Consider the following 15,735-nt stretch of genomic DNA (forward strand, 5'->3'; position numbering starts at 1 on the left):
CGCTTCCTTGAGTTTCGATGCAACAAAAAACTAAATAATTAAAAAAAAAAATTAAAGGAAATAAATCTATGAAAATACCTAGAAAAAAGGACCCAATCTATAATGTTTGTATTCGAAAATTACCTACTTAGTATTTTATGAAATTTTCAATCTTCTGTGGACCGAGCGACAACATATTGTAAAAAGAATCCCACTGTACACAAATACATAGTGTGGGTATCATCGTTTACATCGAATATCTGTACTTTTTTTTCATATCAAATAAAAAATCAAGCGTATAAGATATTCCTTTGTGATTTGAAGGAGTTCCATCGCTTAAAAATACTCCTCGATTTGAGATCCTCCGCTGCATAAGGTACAATAGATTTATGATGAGTAATAAATACATTTACATACAACCTTAGATTATAAACTTTGTTTAACATTTGAACGTGTTTGGACTCCTCACGAGGATAAGTAGGACAATTAGATTTCCCAACACCGCGTCCGATTTTTATTTATTTTTCCGGCTTCCTAAACGAGATGCTAACAATTACCCGTTAGCTACTAAAGGACACTGTTGATGTGACCGCGTAGGGGGGATAGCTACCGGGCTGGACGTTGGCCGGGGTTTAGCGCAGTGGGTTTTCTGAAGGCTGTGCCGCGGGCCGCATGCCAACGTCGCGAGTGACCTCGCGCGACCCTATTAATACTACAAACATCGTCAACCTGCCATAGTATCCGACGGGCTTAACCATGAAGTTCATCTGCACGTTTTTACTCTTATCCCTAGTTAGTGTGGCGAAGTCAGCGCCGGCGAATGGCTTTGTATTCCCTGATGAACGGAGACAGGATAGAAAGCTGGAGCCGATAATCACACCTCCAGTCCTACCAGTTTTGGAGCATTTAGAGCGTGATCCCAGCACTCTGTTACCTGGTGAGCGTGGTGCAGTGAATCATGTGAAACCGAGATTTGGGTTTGGGAGTGGTTTTAACGTGAAGCCTACCGGCAATGGAGGTTTGACTGCTAGTATAAGCAGCAGTGCGAATGGTGCAGGTGCTAGTCATTCCGCTTCGCAGTCCTTCTCATTTGGATTTAACGAAGGATTCAGTGCATCACATTCAGCGAGCCAAGCGTCTTCTTTCAATGGATTCGGAAAGTAAGTTTTAATATTAAGATTTAAATTAAATATTATAAAAAAATATATAGTTAAATTTCCCATGAGACGATCGTGAACATTAGCTAAACTCTTTTCAATATAGGTCATAATGAAAAGAGTTTAGCTTTAATGACCACGATACTGCTTTGATTGCAGGAATGTGAATATTAAAACTAAGCAATTTGGCAAGTTAAAAATTTCTGAATTTTCTCTGGTCTTGTCTTATATTATAACTGCTATAATAAAAGACAAGACAAGACCAAACCAGACCAGTTAGCCCGCTACTATCTTAGATTGCATTGTGACAATCAGGTAACATTTCAGTCGAGGGCTTACTTGTAGAGGAATAAGAAAACCCTTCTTCGTTAAACGACATACTTAAATCAGTTCATTATCCATCTATAAATTAATAGTTTGAAAAATGAAGGCCTATAGTTCAACTGGTTGGACAGTTTGACTTTCAATCATTTGGTTATGAGTTTGATTACCGGGTGGGACCATAAATTGTGAGAGGTATACTTGTAAGGTTTTTCGGTTATAAAATCTAAGTACAGAGAGGTGGGACACTGACATATATACCGAATCATTTTCCACCTCTTTGCCTCGGAAAGATTAAAGCCGTAGTTCTCGGTAAATAATTAACACTAGCGTGCAAAATAGGCGTTAGTATTATACAAAGCACACCTATCCACATCTTATTTCTAAATTAAAGAAAAATAAGCTAGTGCCGAGCTATGACAGGATCCGATTTCAAACTTATACAAACTAAAAACAACGACTTTAAATTCCTTTCTGGTATGAGAAGGGCTTATGCACAGCAATGACCGGATCCGATTTTAAAACGTTGCAAACTAAAAGTTAAACAACTTGGACTTTAACAAAGTTTGGCCGCTCCGTGCACTTTTCCATTTCCATTTAATTTAAGCAGCTAAGCATTGTAAAATAAAGTTGTATTTTACAATGCTTTAAATGAAATTAATTAAGAAAACAAAATCAACTGAATCTCTAATTTTTTTTCAATACATTAATAAATGAATAAGAAAAACCTACATCTTGGTGTTAGAGGATTTTTTTTCTGTACAGTACTGCAGGCTGGTTTTCTGAAGCAAGATAGTCGTTAACTGAGGGATATATAATATAATAGCGGACCTGCGCGACTTCGTCCGCGAATGAGTCGACTTAAAAAAATAGTCGTATGTCCAATATAAATGATTCCAATATTCCAATATAAATGAATCCTAGCTTGATCAATTTATGGCCCCTGAGTATACAGGGGGTATATTGGAGCCAATTTGAAATTCCATTTATATATATACAAGAATTGCTTGTTTAAATGATGAGATAAGATGAAGTTTTAACAGTCTTTATAGTATATTTTTTTGATGGTTTAAAAATCAGAAATAAATTTAATTTTTAGTAGTAGTAGAGCTTTTTCAAATTCAAATTCAAAATTTCTTTATTCATGTAGGCCTATCACAGGCACTTATGAAGCGTTCATACATATTTGTTTGCATAATTGTAAGGGGATGGTGATATATTCTTTTGTCAGAGCTCGTCCGGGGAAGTACTACCACCATGCTTACTTCTGCCGCTAAGCAGCGCGTGGGTGGCGGTGTAATAACAGGCACATTCGCCTTTACATCTTTGTACTGAGGTTGATGTACAGGGCCGCACTTTGCAGTATAGTGTTTCTTTTATGTTGTGTTCCTGCGAAGTTTTGCTGTTTATAGGCATTAAGTCATAAACTATCATTGAGCTTCGATAGATTCTATTAATGCAATGTAAAATATGATCCAGAGCCAGGAATAGCGGGGCCGCCGGGTACTAGGGGCTGTGGTTGGTTTTTACTCATCATTACAAAGATATGCCAATAATCACCACGTCTGACATGCGGGTTGGTGATCGTCCTTTCAACGATCGTTGATCGGACAAAGAATGGATCTACCGCCATTGGTTGGTCCCCCCCCCCCCCCCCCTACACCCCTTGTAATGGAATGGCGACCCCGCACAGGTAAGCGCAGTGTTGGTCGGCCCCCAACGAGGTGGACAGACGACATCAAACGAGTCGCTGGGAGCCACTGGACACAAGCGGCCCGGGACCGTGGATTTTGGAACTCTCTACAAAAGACCTATGTCCAGCAGTGGACTTCAATCGGTTGAAGTGCTAATGATGATGATGAAAATATGATCAAGAATACCTATATTTTTTTTCGCTGTGGAGAACTCCATAGATTTCATAATATTGTATGTTGTTGGAACCTCATATTGGAATACTCTGTCGATTTTTTTGATGATAAATTATAAGTTTCAAAATTGAAATAGGTCGATAACTGATCACTGATTAAAACTACAGTAGGAACTTAAATAATTTAAATAGGTAAGTTCATCTAATTGGTGTTAGGCATAGTTTTTGCTATTTTCTGCTTCCAATAAAAAGTGTCCTGTTGCAAAAAGTAAAGTACTTCCTACTTTGGTACAGCCAAATCTTATGACTTTATCAGGGCTTTTTTTTGTGCCAGTTTTCTGAGATGTTAGAAGAAATTTAAATACAACGTTAAACTTAGCCTTTTGTGACTCTCGCATTGTTCATTTTAAATTTATCAGAGGGGTTTTTATTAATCCTACGCAACACTTGACATTAGCATATTGTTAAACAAAATTTATAAATGTAATCTGGGGTTTATAACCATAATTTAAATCAGTATTATTATAATATTGTCAAAGTTTTGTTACAGAGACATAATACTTATTTATAGGAAGCTAAAGTATATCAAATAAACTTCCACTTTAGGATAATACTGCATTAAGCGGTGATGGCGCATTGGGTAGAAGCTCGACTTCACTTTCGGGGGGCCGAGTTCACATCCCAGCTGGCACCTCTAACTTTTCTAAGATATTTGTGTTTCTTTAAGTAAATAAAATATCACTTGCTTCAACAGTAAAGGAAAACATTATGAGGACAACTGCAAGCCTGAGAGTTCTACATAATGTTCTAAAAGTTGACTGGACCAGCACGGTGGACTACGGACTTAACCCCTTCTCATTGCAGAAGGAGACCTGTGTTCTGTAGTGGGCCGGCAATGGGTTGATGTGATGAAGCGATGGTAGTCAGAACCCTGCCCCTAAATCTGATTCTTTATGCCATATTCACTGCGCGCGTATGGGCTTGAAATAACTCGTAGCTTTAGTTTTAAGTTTACGAATGTAGCCATCGCCATCTCTACTCACTGATATGTACACATTTTGTATGTAATAAACGCATCAAAAGTACCATCTATGTGCCTATTTGAATAAAGAAATATTTGACTTGACTTTGACTTGACAAAATAGACCGCTATCATCCATAGACTGCATCATTGCATACCAAGATTGCAGGCAAGGCCCAACTTGTAGCAGAAAACCGCAAACAAACTTAGCAGTCTGGTTCTCTTATTCCCTTTACTCGAATTTGTTCCCCCCGAAATGGAAGCCTAGGCCTTAACCAATAGGCTATCACCGCTTCTACTAATTATAATAATGCTTATTCTTTGGAGTTATGTGCGTTTTTAATTTAAACTATTGAATGTCACTTGGTGAAGGAGATCTGCACGCCTGAGGGCTCTGAGTAATGATCTCAAAGGTGTGTGAAGTCGTCCAATTCGCACTTCGTCAGCGTGGTGGAATACGGCCTAAACCCTTCTTATTCTGATAGGAAACCCGTGCAAAAGACAAAAGATAATAGACAAAAGCTATAATACTTTTTGCACTGGTATTGTAAATGAGAAAAAACGGCGATAATCTAGTAGTAAGGACTTCGGGTTTTCTTGCGGGCCGGGGGATCAAGTTCGAACCCCGGCACCTCGTAAATTTTCGGAGTTTTGTGCGTTCTATGCAATTAGATAAATAGGCCGGTAATGGGTTGAAATGATGAAGTATTTTACGTTTTCCAGCGGGTTCAGCGGGAGCCAAGCAAGCAGTCAAGCAGCATCATTTAACGGAGCTGGTGCATCTGGATCCACTTCTTCGGCCTCCGCTCTAGGTGGCGGCTTCAACGGATTGTCGGGAAGCCAAAGTGCCTCGTCTGGATTTGGATTCAACTCACTGAATAACTTTCCAAATGACCCAGTAAGTTTAAAATAATAATAATATAATATAACATATACCACGATACACACATTGCCATCGCTCCCCAAAGTAGGCGTAGCTTGTGTTATTGGATCCAAAGATGACAGATGAATTTTATTATGAATAATATAGGTACATAAATACTTATAATATAAGCAACCAGACACTGAAAAACTTTCATGATCACCCCACAAGCATTTCCCAGTTGTGGGAATCGAACCCACGGCCTTAGACACAAAAGCAGGGACGCTGCCCACTGCACTCAGCTGTCCTAAATTTAATGTTCATTGTATTTGTAAAAACCTTGTTATCAACATTAAATAATACTGACAAATTAGCTTGACAAAATATACCTAACCTACATAAAATTATTAATAAATTAAAATAAATTATCTATAATATCTAAACAGAATATAAATTAAAGATACCATCAAATTTACTTATCGATATATAATTAGGTGCATATACTTAAAATTAATATCAAGCTTAATGTCGAAATTATGAAAATGGTAATTATTTTACATACTTCTTTTCCACGCTATGAAAATCATATGACAGTGAATTGATCCAAATGGCACGTGCGCAGTCTCTTTTATTTATTTTTATAAGATTACTGGCACAATTTCATGTTTTAAGCTAGGAATATAAACCTTTCTTATTAGTTGCGTTCGCTTTAAAGAAACCTTTCCAATGACTTCAACTTTTCGAAGAATATCCGGATACAAATCACTGACTACATTGATCTCCTGGCTGTTGTTATCTCAGCTAACATAACCTTCGGTAGATCCGTAGAATCTAAAGCCTAGCTTACCGGCGAAAAATTTTGAAATTTGAATTACAATTTTGACCAACTGATAATAACTATATCAGGCTCAGGTTGGGTCATGCATGGAGTGCCTACATATACTGAATATTTGAATTACACATTAATTTTCTGATAGCTAACTTAAAAGTTATACCTATGGCTCTGCCAGGCGGAAAAAATAATAATAAATACACGCAGCTACAGTCTACAAACTGAACTAAAGTTCAATGACACGGTAATTGAGCCAGTGGCGAATATGAAATCTCTGATCCGGCAATTTAGTGACGCCTTTCTTACGCCGTGTTAATGTTAAGGTCGCACTTTCATATCCTTGTTGAATCAGGATCCAACTGGGTGTTCCCTTTATTTTATAGATCTTTTTTTTTAATAAACATTGACTTTTAAGTTAAATGCCACCGAATGGAATCGTTGAATTCAAGGTTGTAACACTATTTAACACGCTGATGCTGATGATTTTACCGGTTTACTCCTGAGCACAACCCACCTCCCTCCGTGAATAGTGCTTTAGACAGACCTATCACGCTGTTCCAATGCGGGCTGGCCCCTGACCCTTTCCTTAAATCGGTTTAAGTAGGTATCTATCCCATAGGAACGTTAAATTTTTCAGAGATAAAATTTTGTCTATGTCCCTTTTCGTCCCAATAACAATTTTATATGCTCTGTTACTGTTTAAAAGAAGAATAAACCAAGAAACTAATTAAACTAGCATTATAACATATTATTTGTGATTTTACCTGGACTTCGTTTTGAAGATTTTTATTTTTTCCACAATTAATGGACACTTTTACTTCATACAGATAATAATTGCTTACAAATCAAGTTTCTACACAACGCAAAGATCTCATTAAAAAAGTATAAGCCTGGGAATAGAAGCAGTCATCGTCATTATTATCCATTACTCCACTCCATATCCCTTACCAGGACCTTATTTCTCTAAAAGAATAATTATACATATTCACGTACAGAGAAATCGTATCTATGACCTTATTAATTTAATTTGTTCATTATTATATTAGTGTTACATAAAAAATATTAAAAATCTACCCTCAGAATTTTCAATGTGTAAACGGTATTATAACGAAGATATTAAGTGATTTTTTGTAAACGACTTTGCACTTGCTAATCTTACTAGCCATAACTCTATAGAAGTAGTAGAAATTTGACATTATATGCATGGTGTATCTGGTAACTTATCAATATTCTAAAAGATTAAATAATATTTAATTTCCACATTTCCATTTATATATATAACGGACCAATTTTTTGTTGTTTTATTGCAGGTCTCATTTGGAGACGGTCTTCTAGACGTCAGACATCGTGGAGTGCCAAACTTCTCGTTCCCTGACCTCGCCAGAAGACACAAAGCTCTCACTGCTGCCACCTTCAAGTCTTTACCTTTTGGGAACAATGACGACTTCCTAGCTCTACTAGTTTCTAATTAAACAATCTAGAAACTTTATAGGCTTATGATGCTCATTATAGATAAATCCAAAGAAAGGCGCTGGACGCTACATGAAAATTGTAAAGAAAGAGACAACTAAATTAAAAAATGAATGGAAATGAAATGTAAATCAAAACTACCTATATTCAAAATGGCGGTATTCTGCTTCTAATGATAATCATTAATATGAAAACCTAAATACAATTATGTACATGGCTCAGAATAACAGTATTCATAACAGTAAATCCTGAGATCCGTATGTTTCGAGAAATAACTTTAATAAGATGATATAAAATTTCGGAGTGACATCAGCTGTGTGTATTTTTAAGGTGGGACACGAGTTACTATGGCTACAAAAAAATGGTTAGGGTCCTAGACAATATTTAAACAATAATACTCACACACATTCATACGCAAACGAGTGTAAATGCGATTGCAAGTTATTAAAATTAGTTATAATTTTTTTGTTTGAATTATTTTGCACTTGAATTGTTTACTTTTTTATGGGTGGTTCCTGAGTAGGTATTTCCTTTCCAAATACTCTATTAAAAGTAACGAATACTAAATCATCTCAGATACGCCATATACCTACCCGCGAACTACTAATTAAATTATTTCTTTAAAACAATTATAATATATGATATAAGAATTATTATCACTTAAATCCTAATAAAATTTCCGACACAAGTAGCAATTAGGTAATCAACTGTTCACATACAAATCACTGTTTCTCACTGTTTTCAAATTCACTGTTTTTTGAAAAATGACGTTATCGTGCAATAATTGTAGGGTCGTAATATGTGAATTATTAACGTACGTAAAAGCAAAATTGTCTGTGGCTGATGAAGACAGCATTGTGAGGATTTGTGCCGCGACCTTCTCATTGGAGGAGATCGAGGAAAGTTATAAATTGCTCGTCGATTCCCTACCGCAGGATCTGCGTAAAACTGCGAGGAGAGGAAAAGGCAAAGAAAACCGTTTTTTAAACGACATAATCAGTCTTTTTAAGGGCACTGACCCTGATGTTTTGCCAGTGTTTGTAGCGAGAGACTTAGATAAGTTACCCCCGATTACGTTTGACCACCTTGACGTCTCAAAACTACTCAAGGATCTGGCCGTTGTGCAGGCCGAGATAAAAGATATTAAGTCGTCATATGTAACTATCGACCAGCTGGAAAAAGTGAGAACTGAGTGCCAAAGTTACCGATATACATCGCCGCCCTTCTCAGCTGCAAAGGTGAATATGAAAAGAGGCGCATTTCGGGACAGTGGGCCCATTGGATTGTCGCAACTCGATGATACGATCATTACAAATCACAGCGATCGTCCTAACGTTGAGTCGTCATCTCCGAGAGATCTTAGTTTAAACTATAGGAGCATAAATTATATGGAAGGTAGTGCGGCGGATAGTTATAAATCTCAACGTATCCGGAGCGGCGAAGGCGCGCGCGCGGCGGAGCAGGTGAGCGCCGAGGGCGCGGGCGGCGCGGGTGATGTGTCATCGCAACCAGCGGTGAGTGCGCTGAGCGCTCAGACGGCCAGCGAGACGGCTCCGATCCGGGCAGCGGGTGTGTTGTCGTTCGCTGAGGTGACTAAGACGGAAGGCGAGTGGAATGTTGTACAGTGTCGGAAACCGAAAACGAGATCGTATCGTTACCAGGGAGTCGCGGGGGTCTCCAATGACGAGAATTGTAACTTTAAAGCCGTCGAAAGAAAAGTCCCAATTTTTATTACCATGATACACAAAGACACCACGGAGAAGGATATTATGGATTACGTCTATAACAAAACGAAAGAGCATATCAATCTCGAAAAGATTTCCTTTTTACGAGGAAACAAGGACTATAACGCGTACAAATTTTTTGTATCAGAGCGGAAAATAGAAATATTTTTAGATGCAACACTCTGGCCGGAGGGAGTAATATTCAGGCGTTTCGTCAATTTCAAGCGAAATAACAGCAGTGGTGCGAACGGGGTGGCGACGAATACCGTGAACGGCCCTACCCCGACTGTTAATGGATAAAAGATTCACCTGTAATTTAGTAAGCTTCAACTGTAAAAGTATAAAGCGCTCAGTTGACAATGTGAGGCTTTTGTGTCAGTCGGCGAGTGTGATAGCACTTCAAGAAACGTGGTTATTTGGGCATGATATTCAGTTTCTTAGCGGGATTGATGAGCGTTTCGGCAGCACGGGCACTTCTGCTATGGATGCGGCGGCGGGCATGGTGTGCGGCCGGCCTTATGGAGGTGTAGCGCTGCTATGGAATAAAAGTGTTTTCCAAAATGTGTCGGTCGTGTGTTGTGATAATCCACGAATATGTGCCATAAAAATAGTGATGGGCGATAGGTCTATTTTAGTGTTTAGTATTTATATGCCTACAGATAAAATAGTGAACCTTACGGAATTCACTGATTGCCTCAGTTCGGTGAGTGCTATTATTAACAGTATGAACGTAGAATGTGTTTACATCCTTGGAGACTTTAACGCCCATCCGAATGAACGTTTTTATAACGAGCTGACGTGTTTTTGTGACGAGCAAGAGTGGTCATGTGTGGATGTACAGATTTTAGGCATAAGGTCGGACACATACACGTTTGTGAGTGAAGCCCACGGGTCGAGGCGGTGGCTTGATCACTGCGTGACGACCAACTCGGCTTATTCGTCAATTTCCAATGTATATGTAAAGTACGATGTGTATTGGTCCGACCATTATCCGTTGATTATTGAGTGTGACTTGGATATGGTTAAACCAAAGTTGACGAGTGTATGTAACATGCCGAGCGAGATTCTATGGGGAGATAGAAAACCGGAAGAAATAGTGATGTATACTAAACTATGTCATGAAAAATTAAAAGATATTGATTTTCCCGAGGAATTTCGTTCGTGTAGTGATTGTGTTTGCGGGCGTATCGATCACACATTACTTATTGATAAATTGTATAGCGACATTGTAAATGTTCTGTCTGTGGCTGCCACTGAATCCAAAACTGTAAGATCGCGCGTTGGGAAGCGTCCTGTGGCGGGGTGGAACAGGTATGTTCGCGATGCACATAGGGAGGCTAGGTCGAAGTTTTTAATATGGGTCTGGTGGGGTAAACCAAAATATGGTAGGGTCTATGTCGACATGCATCGAAGTCGCAGTCTATTTAAGTCACGCTTAAGGTGGTGTCAGAACCACAGCGAACAAATAAGGATGAATATCTTGGCTTCACAGCATGCGAAAAATGATTTTCGTAACTTTTGGAAATCCACCAATAAATCAAACGGTAGGCCTGGTCTACCAGTGAGCGTGAATGGTATTAATGAGCATAGTCTTATAGCAGACATGTTTAAAGAACATTTCACAGTGACTTCACCGTTGGGACCATCACAGTCCGTCAGTGATGAGTGTACGTGTGGCCAGGTGATTGGAATCCGTTTTACAGCTAAGGATGTCAAGAATGCTATAACTTCTATGTCGCGTGGAAAGTCTCCTGGCCATGACGGGCTGAGTATTGAACATCTGCAGCATGCTGGTCCTCACTTACCTAGAGTACTTTCCATGTTGTTCAACTTATGTATTGCGCATTCGTACTTACCCGCTGCACTGATGAGAACTGTGGTGGTGCCAATTGTGAAAAACAAAACTGGGGACATATCTGATAAAGCCAACTACAGGCCTATCTCACTTGGCGCGGTTGTGGCGAAAGTGCTTGACAGTTTGCTTGACATCCAGCTGGATAAACATATAATCCTACACGACAATCAGTTTGGCTTCAGGCCAGGTTTATCAACAGAGTCGGCCATATTATGTTTAAAGCAAACTGTAAAGTACTATACGGACAGACGAACGCCTATTTATGCGTGTTTTCTGGACCTTAGCAAGGCATTTGACCTGGTAAGTTACGATATCCTATGGCAGAAATTGAAAGACACCGGTCTGCCCGAAGAAGTTACTAGGATCTTCAAATATTGGTATCGAAACCAGGTCAATGTCGTGAGATGGTCTGAATCGTATTCGCAGCCATATAGGTTAGGGTGCGGCGTGCGACAGGGGGGCTTAACTTCCCCTAAGCTCTTTAACCTTTATGTCAACGCACTGATGGAGTCGCTTAGCACTATGCATGTTGGTTGCCATATTGACGGAGTATGTCTCAACAACATCAGTTACGCAGATGACATGGTGTTGCTCAGTGCTTCTGTTTGTGGCTTGGCTAAATTGTTAAGCATGTGTGAAAGCTACGCTCGCAGTCACGGGTTAACGTATAATGTAAAAAAAAGCGAATGCATGGTCTTTCAGGCCAAAGGGAAACCAGTGCCCTCAAACGTACCACCCATTAAGTTATACGGTACCCCCTTAAAGAGGGTGTTTCAGTTCAAATACCTAGGGCATCTGGTGTCTTTTGACCTGAAAGACGATGCTGACATAGAGAGAGAACGCAGGGCATTGTCTATTAGAGCGAACATGATCGCTCGCAGGTTTGCTCGTTGTACTATTCCTGTAAAAGTAACGCTCTTTAGAGCTTACTGCACTTCTTTTTACACGAGTAGCCTGTGGGTGGACTACACGCAGAAACAGTACAATGCCCTGCGTGTCCAGTACAATAATGCATTCAGGATGCTATTGGGCCTGCCTCGTTACTGCAGCGCGTCGGGTATGTTCGCGGATGCGCATGTGGATTGCTTTTATACCACCATGCGTAAGCGGTGCACATCCCTGGTGCGCAGGGTAAGGGCTAGTTCCAATGCCATCCTGAGGGCATTTGCTGACAGGTTTGATTGTCAGTACCTGAACCATTGTCATATGGTGCACATGCTGACTAATCAAGCCTGTCTTAGATATAGTATTAGGATTAAGTAATTAGATAGATATAAGATCACTAACATTAGTTTTAAGGTGTGTTATTACTAACAATTATGATCAACTTTATGGTCGAAGTAAAGGATTTTTATTTTTTATTTATTTTTAAATCGCTGATGGCAAATACGTATGTATGCAAAAATGATAACTGTCGCTATCACTAGTCGTATATGAGCAGGCACTGGAGGGGTAATAACAGTACAATATCTAGATCTTGATTTATCTAAGTGTCTGGTTACACACTGTCACATAATCTAACGCCACTGATTTTATAAACCTATACTTTCATTCTATTGAAATTGGTATACCTAACACTCGTATCTACTATTTAGTATCGAAGCGCCTGCCGCATTTTCAAACAAAACAAATGACAAATTCTTATCTATAATCTAAAATGTAATACAGCGCCTGACATTTTTGCTATGACATGGAAATCGTAACAAGATCAAAGTCAGAAATTTCTTTATTCAATTAAATCGAAAAGGCATTTTTGACACACAAATACATACAAATTTTCCATCCCAGTGAAATAATAGGGTGATCTGCATTAATTATCTCACGAGAGTTCAAAAAGAGCCCAGAGGTATCGTTTTTGAATCAGAATTTATATATGTTACAGTCATTTTAAAATAAGCAACCATGTTCTATCATAAGGTTAGCAAGTGTCTATTTGGAATAACTATAAACAAGTTATAATCGAAGATTTTAAACGAATATTAGTTAGTTGTTAGTGAACATCTCTTAAAACTAGTTAAATGGTTCAAAAAATCAAAATATTCCATAATAATGACGTGGTATGTGCGTACTTCGAACTATTTTTAGAAAAGCTATAATTGCTAACAGTAGGTACTATCTTAAAATGTCAGTTTATTTGGCACACGAATGACATCCTATCCAAAATAAGGATTACTATCTATCTATATATATAAAAGAGAAAGTGTGTGGGTATGTATAGGCTCCGAAACGGCTGGACCGATTTCAATGAAACTTTCAGGGAATCTCCGGATTGACCTGGCGAGTAATCCTGTAAAGTTTGGTGACGATCGGAGCACTCCTATTTTTGAACTGTCAAATACAGCTTTTATTTACTATGATGATATTCTATTGTTGGGTGTACATGGGTGTAGATAATGATCTTCACCCGCTCGAGAAGAGAATAGAAGAGAATGAATACGGAGAGAAATAAATGAATTAATATATTATGAGACTTAAATTAAAAATTTAATGATGTAAGTTTATTGTTTAAATAAAATAAAGCAAAATCTAGCCCGGCGAAGCGGGCTGGGTACACTAGTACAATATGAAAATAATACTGCTTTAGCCAAGGCAGTGAGCTCGTAACACTGGTAATACTCACTGTTCGAAAACTTTGGTCTTCAGGCACTTAAGACACACTAAAGCACTAAATTAAGAGTGAATTCGATTTTGTTACCGAACGAAACCATGGAACTTTTTTTACGAAAAAACATTTATTACTATTTCAGAAGTCATCACCCTAACAAGTGTAAGGGGGAAAGAGACATTTGAGATGTTAAATTCGAACAGCACCGATTCAACGTGGTTTGGTGGGCTCTCCTAATGCTCATTAATTCTAGGTGATACTACTGTAAAATATTCCAGTATTTAAATATACTGTAGCAAATTTATTACGAACTTTAACGACTGACGCAGTTATTTATTAAGTAGTTTTATTTTATTATTTAAATCAATATATTATAACATTGAATATGTTCTTTTTATTTAATCCCTACTATACAAATGAAAATTTAATTGTTATGGTATTTTATTGAGTTCGGCTTTCCTTTCAAATTTCAAGCTTCATAGTTCGTGAGATTTCGTGATGAATCAGTCAGTCAGTTAGTGAGTCAGTTAGTTTTGCGTTGTATTGCACCAATCAATTTTAATAAATAAATATACTACGACAATTGCCTATTGAAATTGCCATCCAGCCCCAAAGTAGGCGTAGCTGGCGTTATGGGTTCCTACCTGATGAATATATACAATATAAATAAAAACACCCGAACACTGAAAAACAGACATGTCCATCACACAAACATTTTTTAGTTGTGGGAATTGAACCCACGGCCAATACGCCAATCGGCCGTCAAGAGACATAAATAAGACAGAGGTACGCTATAGTTTTAATATAAATAGGTACCTACTAAGAAACTTGAAGGGTTTGAGATAACTAATGCTTTGTAAAACATCCACCTTCGATCCATCTACTTATAAAATATTGATCCATTGATAACCAGAAGATTAATAGGCAAATAAACCACACTATTAAAATTAAAAAAAATTAAACAAATCAATGGAATGGATGCGCCCGGAGTTTAGGAGTAAGTTACCCTGTGTTATCGCAAGGTAGGACATAGGCAACTTCGAAGGAAATTCTTCAGCTATGTAGGTAGAGGAGTTTGGAAGTTGTCTTCTAAGCCGCGAGAACCGGGAAAAAATAACGTTAGTAATTGATATTGTTAGGATAGCGTTTTTATTTCTAGCCCTTACAACTGAGAAATATTTTACGTTTATCCATCGCTGAATCATAATTGCTATTTATAAATGGCTACGGACTCTTTTGTTTCAAATACCGGTGACGCCCGAAATTAATAATTAATGTAATCTAAATCTTTAAATCGCTGTTTAAATTTAATAGTGCTACCCTTTCAATCCACCATCTAAATATTTTAGAATAGATAGATTATTGACATCGGACGTAAGGTAAGTTTGCTCTTAGCTACATAGGCGATTGCAATCTACATATGTATACAAAAACCGACTGCGTTGTAAAAAGGAAGAAATAAATATTTTCTATAACATTGTTAAGTCGAAAATGTAGAAAGTAACTATGTAAAGAACATATACTTCGTATTCCTTTTTATATTATTTTTATAAGCTCATTATTTTACTTGGCACCGATTAACATTTCATTGCAAGGACAAACGTAGAGGAAGGGGAGTTTACGTCTATTAGTAATTGGCAATCTTATTTCGTTACGAGCGCGGTTAAACCGACGGGGAACAGCTAGTAGTAAGAATAACATATAATTAGAAATACCTCGACACTGAGTATACTGAGCAGTCCTTGACTCAGCGTATGGAAGTCAGCCACATAACAACAATAATTATTATCTTATTACATGATTCAATTATTTATTCACTATAGCTAATGCCCGCGACCTCGTATTGCTTTTATTATCTTATTTCTCGGCGAACAAAAACATTTTCCTGGGCTAAAAAAGGAGGCGAATTCACAAAGGAAAAAAACAATTTTCGTTAATCAGTATAAAGAAAAACATTATTATTATTAGATGAAAATTTGAAAAAAAAATGGTTTGAACATATAAAATGGACGAACCTTCGGCCTGGTTTTGGTCATTATTTT

General features: G+C 37.9%; 2 protein-coding genes across 2 annotated transcripts; both read left to right on the forward strand.

The window, feature by feature from the left end:
• The first annotated feature begins 613 nt into the window (after positions 1-613).
• On the forward strand, positions 614-8,227 carry LOC120631353 (keratin, type I cytoskeletal 9-like). The gene is made up of 3 exons (XM_039900875.1): positions 614-1,139; positions 5,069-5,243; positions 7,350-8,227. The coding sequence occupies exons 1-3, from the start codon at positions 736-738 to the stop codon at positions 7,509-7,511; spliced, it is 741 nt and encodes a 246-aa protein (XP_039756809.1). The 5' UTR covers positions 614-735; the 3' UTR covers positions 7,512-8,227.
• Positions 8,228-8,273: 46 nt separating this feature from the next.
• LOC120630266 lies at positions 8,274-9,526 on the forward strand. Its single transcript, XM_039899429.1, has 2 exons — positions 8,274-9,428; positions 9,470-9,526. Exons 1-2 carry the CDS (start codon positions 8,274-8,276, stop codon positions 9,524-9,526), a joined length of 1,212 nt encoding a protein of 403 aa, XP_039755363.1.
• Positions 9,527-15,735: the final 6,209 nt, after the last annotated feature.

The sequence above is a fragment of the Pararge aegeria genome, chromosome 2, assembly GCF_905163445.1.
Source record: "Pararge aegeria chromosome 2, ilParAegt1.1, whole genome shotgun sequence".
Classification (NCBI taxonomy): Eukaryota; Metazoa; Arthropoda; class Insecta; order Lepidoptera; family Nymphalidae; genus Pararge; species Pararge aegeria.

Bases quoted from the DNA above. Each gene is read 5' to 3' on its own strand.
- LOC120631353 (XM_039900875.1), top strand. From the start codon at position 736: ATGAAGTTCATCTGCACGTTTTTACTCTTATCCCTAGTTAGTGTGGCG. The intron at 1,140-5,068 runs GTAAGTTTTAAT...TACGTTTTCCAG, and splicing joins TCTTTCAATGGATTCGGAAA to CGGGTTCAGCGGGAGCCAAG. The intron at 5,244-7,349 runs GTAAGTTTAAAA...GTTTTATTGCAG, and splicing joins ATAACTTTCCAAATGACCCA to GTCTCATTTGGAGACGGTCT.
- LOC120630266 (XM_039899429.1), top strand. From the start codon at position 8,274: ATGACGTTATCGTGCAATAATTGTAGGGTCGTAATATGTGAATTATTA. The intron at 9,429-9,469 runs GTAATATTCAGG...GCGAAATAACAG, and splicing joins CAACACTCTGGCCGGAGGGA to CAGTGGTGCGAACGGGGTGG.